This window comes from Halichoerus grypus, chromosome 11 (assembly GCF_964656455.1).
Source record: "Halichoerus grypus chromosome 11, mHalGry1.hap1.1, whole genome shotgun sequence".
Classification (NCBI taxonomy): domain Eukaryota; kingdom Metazoa; phylum Chordata; class Mammalia; order Carnivora; family Phocidae; genus Halichoerus; species Halichoerus grypus.
Window position 1 is genome coordinate 11,792,364 of NC_135722.1, and position 10,890 is coordinate 11,803,253.

Below are 10,890 nucleotides of genomic sequence, written 5' to 3' on the forward strand. Positions count from 1 at the left end.
AATGAAACCAAGGCACAGAGGAGTAATTTGTAAGTAAGTAATTTGCCCAACATCACATAGCTTCTAAGTGGCAGACTCAGGCTTGTCATGGATGTGAACTTAATCTCAAAGATGTTCATGCATATTTAGATAGTATATATGGTCATCTTAGTGCATCCTTAATTATTGGTATACTGGGTGATATAAAAATTAAAATAAAAATTTCATAAAGATTTTTAAAAGTTTAGAAAATATTAAAAAATAGTTTTAGAAAGATGCACCTGTGATTTCTGCCAGTCTTATTCTTCCCAGGAGTTAGTGAGGAGTTCAGTGAATAGGGCACCAATAAAACAACAAGAATAAAGGTCTGACCATTAGTTAGAACTGCCTGTTGTATCTGTTTTGTGTCTTTGTATGTTTTCCATTGCTTCGCATTCCTTAATATTTCTTGATCTTCTCTTTAGGTTAAGGCCAAGATGTTCCACTTACAATGCCCACAAGTGCTGCAGATGCTAGAGAAATCCTTGAGGAAGAGCCTCCCAGAATCCTTAAAGGTGACAGAACATTCTTGGGGGGGGAAAAGGACTAGCAACTGCCTATGAAAGAAGTAGGAAGGAAAACAAGCATTCTCTGAGCACCTACTCTGTGCCAGGCACTCACTCGTCTTACATCTCATTTAGCTTACATCACCTCACTGGAAGGCAAGTCTGCTATATCTATATAACCAAAGAGGAAATGCAAGCTCAGTTTTAAGACTTGACCAAGATCACACCACTAGCGAGTGGCAATCATATGATTTAAATCCACTGTGATCTTTGGTGTGTGATGATCCAAAAACATCTCTTTGTGCCATTCCAAGAATTATATTATATAACACTGGAAGACTTCCCAGAATTTCACAGTTGACTGAAATAACACATTAATGTTTAACTTATTCTTTCTAAACAATCGAGTGCCTGACAAAAGTTAACCATTATGACTCTTTGAAATTAATGATAGGCCAATTTCTATTTTGTCAAACTCCAAACGCTTATGTTTAATATGGGACAAGATAGAAATTTTATTTTAGAAATGGATCAATGATCTTGTATATAAAGAGGTGGGGGTTTTATTGGGGGGGGGGCAATAATATATATTGCAAAGGGACTAGAATACTACAGGGATAAAGAGTGCCACTCCATTTTAATAAAGGTATAAATTCACGATGAAGACATTAAAAATGCTGAAATGTATACATGTAACAACAGAGGTTCAAAGGACATGGGACAAAAACCAATAGAACTGAAAGAACAAATAGATAAACCCATATGTGTGATTGAAGATTTTAACACTCCTAAGTAATTTATAGAATAGGCAGAAAACTTATAACCTATATAGAAGACCTGAAAAATACTATGAACCAACTTAATTGACATTTACAGAATACATCCCTCAACAATAGCAGAATACACATTCTTTCCAAGTGCACATGGAATGTGTACAAAGATAGATCACATTTTCAAGACTTTTTAAAGAACTGAAATCATAACAAGTATGTCCTTCAGTAATACGATATTAAACTTTAAAAAACACTGGAAGGTATCTAGAAAAACACTCAAATTTTAGAAATATACAACACATTTCTAAATAAACCATAGTTCAAAGTCATAAGGAAAATTAGAAAATATCTGAGTTGAATAAAGATGAAAGCACAACATACCAAAAGTTTTGGGATGCAGCTAAAGCAGTGATAAGTGGGAAATATATAGCATTAAGTGCTTTCCTGAAAAAAATAATGGTCTCAAATCAGTGTTTTAAGTCTCCACCTGAAAAACCAGAAAAAGAATAAATTAACTCCAAAGCAAACAGAATTAAGGAAATTATAAAAGATAAGAGCAGAAACCAATGAATTTGAGAGGAGAAAACCAATCAAGAAAATGAATCAAATCTGGCTCATTGAAAAGATCAATAATATTGATAAACTTCTGACTCAGAGATGCATAGGGAAGACACAAATCAAATCAGGAATGAAATAGGGGATATTAACACCAACCCCATAAACAATATAAGGATAATAAAGACATATCATTATCAACACTGTGCCCATAGATTTCACAATTTATGTTCCGTGGAAAGTAAAAATTACCAACAGTCACTGAAGAAGAAAAATATAACATTTATCATCCTATATCTACTGCAGAGATTGATTTCATAATTTAAAACTTTCCAACAAAGAAAATACCATTGCTTAGATGGCTTTCATGGCAATTTCTACCACACATGGAAGGAAGAAATAATATCAATTCTATGCATACTCTTGCAGAAAAGATCAGAGGAGGAAACACTTCCCAACTCATTTTATGAGTTGAGAATTACCCTAATATCAAAACCAGAGGTAGATTTTATTAAAGAAAAAGAGAGAGAACTAGAGAACAATATTCCTCATGAACATAGATGCAAAAAATCCTCAGCAAAATACTATCAAGTCAAATCCATCAATATATCAAAAGGATAATACATTATAACCAAGGGGAATTTATCATGAGACTGCAAGGCAGGTTCAACAATCAAAGATCAATCAGTGTATATCATTGTATCAATAGATTAAAGAAAAAAAGCCAGATGATCTTCTCTTAATAGGTGCAGAAAAAAACTGAACTGGAGTTCTTTCATATGATGGATATTATGCAGTCTTTAAAAATGATTATATAAATTTGTGTTTTTTGACACGGAAATATGCCCATAGTATAGTGTGTGTCTGTGGGGGGGGAACACGTGTTAAACTAATATATATTAGTTAATTTCATTGCTTAAAAATTGTATGTGTATTTGTCAATAAATGAAATAAAATGGAAAGATACAACACTAAGTTCTACAATGTGATAGTGGATGATTTTTAATTAATTTATTTATCTGAATGTTTAACTGTATTCATATAATGTTCTCATGGTTTGACCCCCAAACCTCTTTCTATTTGGAGTAATAAAGTGGAATCTGAAGGTGATTTAAACCACATGCCCTATCAATTATCACCTTGATTTCATAGAAATAATCCTTGCCCTGATCAAACAAGGCACTGTACCATCCTTTCCCAATAAGCTGACCCCCCGATTTTCTTGGGATGGCACAGGTTTATGGGACTGTCTTCCACATGAACCAGGGAGACCCATTCAAGCTGAAGGCCCTGGTGGACAAGTGGCCTGATTTTACAACAGTGGTTATCCGCCCTCAGGAGGAGGTAAGGTGCCAGATGTGGAATGAGTACATTTTTGTGTTCTTATTTGCTATGTGCCTACCAAGCACCTGGCAATGTGGTAGACCTAGGGGATATAGAAATGAATTGTGTGATGGTGAGCAAGTCCCTGTCCTCAAGAAGCTCACAGCCTGGAGGAGAAGATAGATAAGTGAATAAATTACAACATGGAGTGAAAATGTACAAAAACATATAAGAACATACAACATACAAGATACAAGCAGTACTGTCCAAGAGATGATTAAAACCACAGATGTCAGGGTATGCAAGTAAAGGATCAGAGGGCCTTCCAGGTAGACATTTCCCCAAGACTGGATTTTGAAGATAAATAGGTTTTTGGCAGGCTGACAAGAATAGAAGCTGCATTCTAAACAGAAAAAATAACACCTAAAAATATGTAGAGATAAATATGAAGAATGTTAAGAAAATATAAAGAACAAATTGCAATGCCTTTATTTAGGAATATATTTTCAGTGCCAACTTTTAAAGATCACTCAAACTAAGTACTTAATACATTTCAAATACAAATATGTTATAAGTATATTGGAAAATATAAAGTAAAAATTTATGCATGCAAAATATGTAATCATATAATATCATTTTAATATAAAATTTTCAAATAAAATTTAAATATAGTGCTTTTCAAAAACACTGAACTAAACAGACTACAAAAATGAAGACATTTACATTAATTATTGATATAAAAGATGAAGCTATCAGTGTATTTCTGTGAAGCACTTTCTAGCTATTCTACCCTTGTTGGGTAGTTGTTTCCTGACTCCTTCCTTCATCTTCAAATAAACTCAACTCTCACTTGTTAAATTTGAGAAGATATTTTTGAACAAATTTTGTGTTTCAATTTTTTGGGGAATGCAAATTATTTTTTTTAAATAATAGTGCATTTTGGTTTACATTTTATTTTTTTTAATTTAATTTAATTTTATTATGTTAGTCACCATACAATACATCATTAGTTTTTGATGTAGTGATCCACGATTCATTGTTTTCGTATAACACCCAGTGCTCCATGCAGTATGTGCTCTCCTTAATACCCATCACTGGGCTAACCCATCCCCCAACCCCCCTCCCCTCTAAAACCCTCAGTTTGTTTCTCAGAGCCCATAGTCTCTTATGGTTCATCTCCCCCTCTGATTCCCCCCCTTCATTTTTCCCTTCCTTCTCCTAATGCCCTCCATGCTATTCCTTATGTTCCACAAATAAGTGACACCATATGATAATTGACTTTCTCTGCTTGACTTATTTCACTTAGCATAATCTCCTCCAGTCCCATCCCTGTTGATGTAAAAGTTGGGTATTCATCCTTTCTGATGGCTGAGTAATATTCCATTGTACATATGGACCACATCTTCTTTATCCATTCATCTGTTGAAGGGCATCTCAGCTCTTTCCACAGTTTGGCTATTGTGGACATTGCTGCTATGAACATTGGGGTGCAGGTGCCCCTTCTTTTCACTACATCTGTGTCTTTGAGGTAAATACCCAGGAGTGCAATTTCTGGGTCATAGGGTAGCTCTATTTTTAATTTTTTGAGGAACCTCCACACTGTTTTCCAAAGTGGCTGTACCAACTTGCATTCCCACCAACAGTGTAAGAGGGTTCCCCTTTCTCCACATCCTCTACAACATTTGTTGTTTCTTGCCTTGTCAATTTTTGCCATTCTAACTGGTGTAAGGTGGTATCTCAATGTGGTTTTGATTTGAATTTCCCTGATGGCTAATGATGATGAACATTTTTTCACGTGTCTGTTAGCCATTTGTATGTCTTCTTTGGAGAAGTGTCTGTTCATGTCTTCCGTGGTTTACATTTTAAAGACATCATGTGTCCAATAAGGGGTTAATATCCAAAATATATGAAGAACTTATACAACTCAACACCAAAAAAACAAATAACCCAATTAAAAAATAGGCAGAGGACCTGAACGGACATTTATCCAAAGAATACATACAGATGGCCAACAGACACAATGAAAGATGCTCAATATCACTAATCATCAGGGAAATGCAAATTAAAACCACAATTAGATATCACTTTATACCTATCAGAATGGCTCAAATGAAAAACACAAGAAGTAAGTGTTGATGAGGTTGTGGAGCAAAAGGAACCCTTGTACATTGTTGGGAATGTATATTAGTGCAGTCTCTATGGAAACAATAAGGAGGTTCCTCAAAAACTTAAAAATTAAATTACCACATGATCCAATAATTCTACTATTGGGTATTTACCCAAAGTAAGTGAAAATAATAATTTGAAAAGATATATGTGCCCCTATGTTTATTGCAGGACTATTACGATAACCAAGATATTGAAGTAATCCAATTGTCCATCAATATATGAATGGATAAAGAAAAAGTGTTTTTTATATATGTATGGATATATTATATATACATATATATATATAATGAAATATTAGCCATAAAAAAGAATGAAACCTTGTCATTTACAACAATGTGAATGGACTTAGAGGGTATAATGTTAAATAAGTCAGTCAGAGAAAGACAAATACCACATGATTTCACTCATATGTGGAATTTAAGAAATAAAACAAATGAACAAACAAAGAAAAAAGAGACAAAAAATAGATTCTTAAATACAGAAAAAAAAACTGGTGGTTGCCAGAGGCGGGGGCGGGGGGGGAATGGGTGAAGTAGGTGAAGAGGATTAAGAGTGCATTTATCATGATGAGCACTGAGTAATGTATAGAAGTGTTGAATCATTGTATTGTACACCTGAAACTAATATAATGTTGTATATTGATTACACTTAAATAAAAAATTTAAAAGAAAAAATAAGGACATCATGTGTCTTTATTTTGTGTAGCTATATCACATATAAGTGAAAATTCCAATACAAGTTTACCTGTGTCAATTTCAATATTGTTATGTTTATAATCCATATGTTCTGAGACTCTTTTTTTTTTTTTTAGACTCTTTTAAATAGAATAAGATTTACTCTTGCAATGGAAGCTTGCCTTTGACAGTAATTTCTTTCTCCTGAGGATTACAGAATTATAGAAGAATGCTTTCTAAACCAGTGCACATTTGGTTGATTTGAAATTGTAACACAACATATAAATACCTAGTTTAGCAAGTTTTTCTTAACCATAAATTGAATAATTGATTAAATCCCTGACTTGCTCTCATGATGTAAATGATTCAGGAATAATGAGAATACATCAAGAAAAATATCAATATTTATAAGTTTATAAAATAGCACAGTATAATGAAATACAAAGGCCAAGTATTCTAATCACTGGGTATATTCAATTTTATTTATTCCACATTACCTAACCAAACAGGAAATGACAGATGATTTTGATCACTACACCAACACCTACCAAGTTTATTCTAAGAATCCCCAAAACTGTCAAGAATTCCTTGGTGCATCAGGTATCATCAACTGGAAACAACATTTGCAAATCCAAAGTAAGTAAGGGATCTGGGATGTGTGCTGGCTTCTGTGACTGTTCATGGCTGCAACTGCAGGGTCACTTTTCATCCTGAGAACATTCCCCTACAGACTATGTAGGGGTAGGAAGCTCTACCAAACCCCACTCAGCTTGATGTTCATTCTTTGCATCAGCTGCTACCCCCTCTTCAGTGGAATAGAATTCAAACATTGCAAACTATAGCCTTGACACAAGGAACTGTGAGTAATGGAATTTCTTGTTAGCTGAGGATTCATGATATATTTTGCAGACATATTCAGGGTCCCTTAGTGTGATTAGGTGTGCAAGCAGAGCTCCCCCTCTGGCCTTCCATTCCTAGAATAAGAATGACAGTTCCTTGTGCCAGGGAGCACCTCCAGGTCACAAGAACAACCATGGGTGTGAGCATGCTCTCCAGAGTCAGATTCTCTAGGGTGGCATCCTTGCTCTTCCTGTTACTTGCTTTGTGATTTGAGCAAGTGATGTAACTTATCTATTATTCAGTTTCCTCATATGTAAAAAAAAATGAGGGTAGTAAAAGTACCTAAAACATAGGGTCAATGGAAGAATTAAATGTGGTATTAGACCAATACGTGGGCATGAATTATGTGCACACTCAAGGTTGGCTACTATTTTTAAGATACCATTTCTCCATTGATTTCACAGTGATATAGTCAGGATGTCTAGTATTATCTGCTTGCATACGAGAGTGACTTGGGCATGGTCACATGGTTAAAGGCAACACCAGAAGCAATACTGCCTGACTTTAAATTCTGTATATTTCCACCAGCAAGCTTCTGTAGCAACTACATGGGCAATTATTTCTCACCTTACCTTACCCCTGTCTAGGTTCGCAGTCCAGCCTGAACGAAGTGATACAAAATCTTGCAGCTGCTAAATTGGTCAAGGTCAAGCAAAAACAAGGCATTATGTATATGTTGCCCGAGACAGCAAGTAAACTGCTCCCTTCCTTGCTGGAGGCAAAGAACTTACCTCTTAAATCTGGCAGACGCAAAGTCATGTGAGTTTGAAAAAAGATGCTCTGCATTACTCTCATCTTTCTGTATGGAAGTGGCCTCCCAACTTCTTTCCTTATGTTCACTCTTTCCTCCCTACAATCCATTTCCAGGATGATCCTTTTGTACATGGATTATATCAATTCATCCACTTAAAAGTCATCAGTGTTTTTTTTTTTTCAGCTCACATGCCCATTACAGACATTTAGGGTCCTATGAGATCTGCAATCCACCATCTCTTGGACTTCATCTTGTCCCTCTTGCTTCCTCCTACCAGCAGCTTTGGCCTTTTTTCTGTGACTTGATTTCATACACTCACACATACCTTTGGACCATTGCATCTGTTCTTCCCTAAAATGTCCTTCCCTCTGATCTTTGCATAGTCGCTTCTTTCTTGCCATTCATTCTCTCAAATATCATTTCCTTAGAGTTCTCCTCAGAGCAACCTAAAACCACCCCTTCCCATAATTCTTCATCACAAAACCCAATTTTTATTTTCTTCAGTGCACTTATCACTATCCGAAATCAGCTTATTTGTGTATTTATTGACCTATTTGTTGTTTGATTCTTCCCTTGCAACAATTCAAACTCCACAAGATCAGGGGACACTCCTTATATTGTTCACCAATGAGTTTTCAGTAGCCAGAACAGAAAACAAAGTAGATGCCTCATAAATATGCAATGAATTTACTTCTCAGAGCAAAAGTTTTCCAATAAAAAGAATTTAAACATATTATATATTTCCCTCCACTTATGCCTGAATAGAATTAAAACTGATACAGGGATTTGATCTGGAGATGTCCAATCCTATGGCCCTCTTGTGTGTTAATATGCCTGGAAAAGCCTTATTCACACTGTATTGCACCTTACATCTGAAAGACACATCCAAATCTATAATCTCATTTGATTGTCTTGTCCATCCCATGAGATAGAGAAGGTAGGAGACATTATCCCCATTTTCCTGATGGAAGACAGGTCCAGTTGATGAAACAGCTTATTCGGGTCACGTGGATGGTTAAGGGCATAACTGGGGCTCATGTCTACATTTCCTGCTTCCACATTGTGGGCTCTTTCCAGGACACCTCCCCAACACTTCTCCACCACTGCAGCAGCCTTCAGACTTCAATGTTCTGTAAGGCGGGGGCTGCCTGCACTCCACATCCCTGCCTCTCCCTGGACTTCAGCTCTCCCACAGTGGCCAAGGAGAATCCAAAGATTCCAGGATTACAAGATTCCAAGTTCTGGCTTTATAGCTTGCTAGCATATGCTTTGAGGCACTTGCTTATTTTCTGCTTACCTATTCTTATGTGTAGAACAGGAATGTTATCAATTCACCCATCTTAAGTGGAGAGTAACAGCAATGTTGACAAAAATAATGCTTTATTTTTGTGTAATTCTTATTTTTTGTGTGGCACAAGTCCTAGGTACTTATCATGTGATAGCTCTTATACTATTTAACAGGGGTGCTACTAATATCACCACTGTGTTAATACCTCCATTTTATAAAAAGATTATGAATTCAGGCAATCTGGCTACAGAATTTATGCCTTTACTGTGCTCCAATTTGCATTGTCTGAAGACAGTTTTGGGGAAAACAAATATAATACTCCACAGTATGTGTGATATTATGGGGTGTTCTTTTCCCTTGTTCTCAACAGCAACCAAGAGATGTTTAAACTCTCCTCCATGGATGTTACTCACGCTGCCTTGGTGAATAAATTCTGGCATTTTGGTGGCAATGACAGGAGCCAGAGATTCATTGAGCGCTGTATCCAGACATTCCCCACCTTCTGCCTGCTGGGGCCCCAGGGGACCCCTGTGTCTTGGAGCCTGATGGACCAGACAGACGAGATACGGATGGGGGGTACTCTGCCTGAGTACCGGAACAAGGGTCTCATCTCCTATCTCATGGATGTTCACATCCATGCTCTGGACAAACTTGACTACCCTACCTATTACCATACATTTGTAACCAACAAAATCATACAGAAAATGAGTCACAGTCTGAATCATATCACCTTGCCCTGTGACTGGAACCAGTGGCACTGTGTGCCCCTGTGAAGCAGCCCTGAACACAAAACAGTGTTGGGTGGGCTGATGTGGCAGGAAGAGTGGATGGGTGGGCAGAGAGAAAGAATAAATTGTAATTAGCAGTAAAGTGGTACGTGTTGTCTGGGCTCTAGGAAGCAGTACAAATGGTCAACAGAATCTCCACAGTCCCTGCTCTTAAACCACTAATGGACTCCCCTTTGGGTCCAGCAGACCTGGCATGGCCAGACCTTCCTGTAGTGGACCCTGGTCTTGTTCAGTTTCCTACACTTCTGGATCTCAGTGACACTATTCAGCTGCATTCTGCCCTAATGCTTCTCCTGGAACTCCTATCTTACAAGCGGAGTATTGCTAATGAGCATATCCTGACACTTTTGCCAAGATGCGGCATTATCTTAAGGGTATAGTGTAATTATCCTCTCTCTTTTCTTTACCCTCCCTCTCCCCGCCCCCTCCCACCCTCAACTAGCTTCACTGAGGTATAATTGACAAATGAAATTGTAATATATTTAAAGTACAAAACGTGGCAATATATACATATATACACATATACATTGTGAAAGGCCTCCCGCAACCAAGTTAATACTTTCATTATTTCATATACTTACTTTTGTGTGTGTGTGAGAGAACACTTAAGATCTAATCTCTTAGCGACGATGGACTCTAAAAAACAAACTGAGGATTCTAGAGAGGAGGGGGGTGGGAGGATGGGTTAGCCTGGTGATGGGTATTAAAGAGGGCACGTTCTGCATGGAGCACTGGGTGTTATACACAAACAATGAGTCATGGAACATTACATCAAAAACTAATGATGTAATGTATAGTGATTAACATAACAATAAAAAAATTTAAAAAAAAGATCTAATCTCTTAGCAAATTTTAGTGACACATTACAGAATTATCAACAATAATCACCATGCTATATATTAGGTCCTTAGCACTTAACTCATCTTAAGACTGAAAGTTTGAACACTTTTACCAGCCTCTCCCTATGCCATCCACATCCCAGCCCCTGGCAACCACCATTTTTCGAACTCATAGAAACCACTCATGTTTCTATGAGTTCGACTTTTTTTTTTTTTTTGAGATTCCACATATAAGTGATACCATAGTATTTGTCTTTATCTGTCTGGCTCATTTCACTAATATAATGCCCTCCAGATTCATCC

General features: G+C 36.7%; 1 protein-coding gene across 1 annotated transcript; it reads left to right on the top strand.

Annotated features, from left to right (window-relative positions):
* Window positions 1–455: 455 nt before the first annotated feature.
* LOC118547217 (glycine N-phenylacetyltransferase-like) lies at window positions 456–9,854 on the top strand. Its single transcript, XM_036110564.2, has 5 exons — window positions 456–533; window positions 3,089–3,196; window positions 6,528–6,654; window positions 7,506–7,677; window positions 9,331–9,854. The coding sequence occupies exons 1-5, from the start codon at window positions 456–458 to the stop codon at window positions 9,731–9,733; spliced, it is 888 nt and encodes a 295-aa protein (XP_035966457.2). The 3' UTR covers window positions 9,734–9,854.
* Window positions 9,855–10,890: the final 1,036 nt, after the last annotated feature.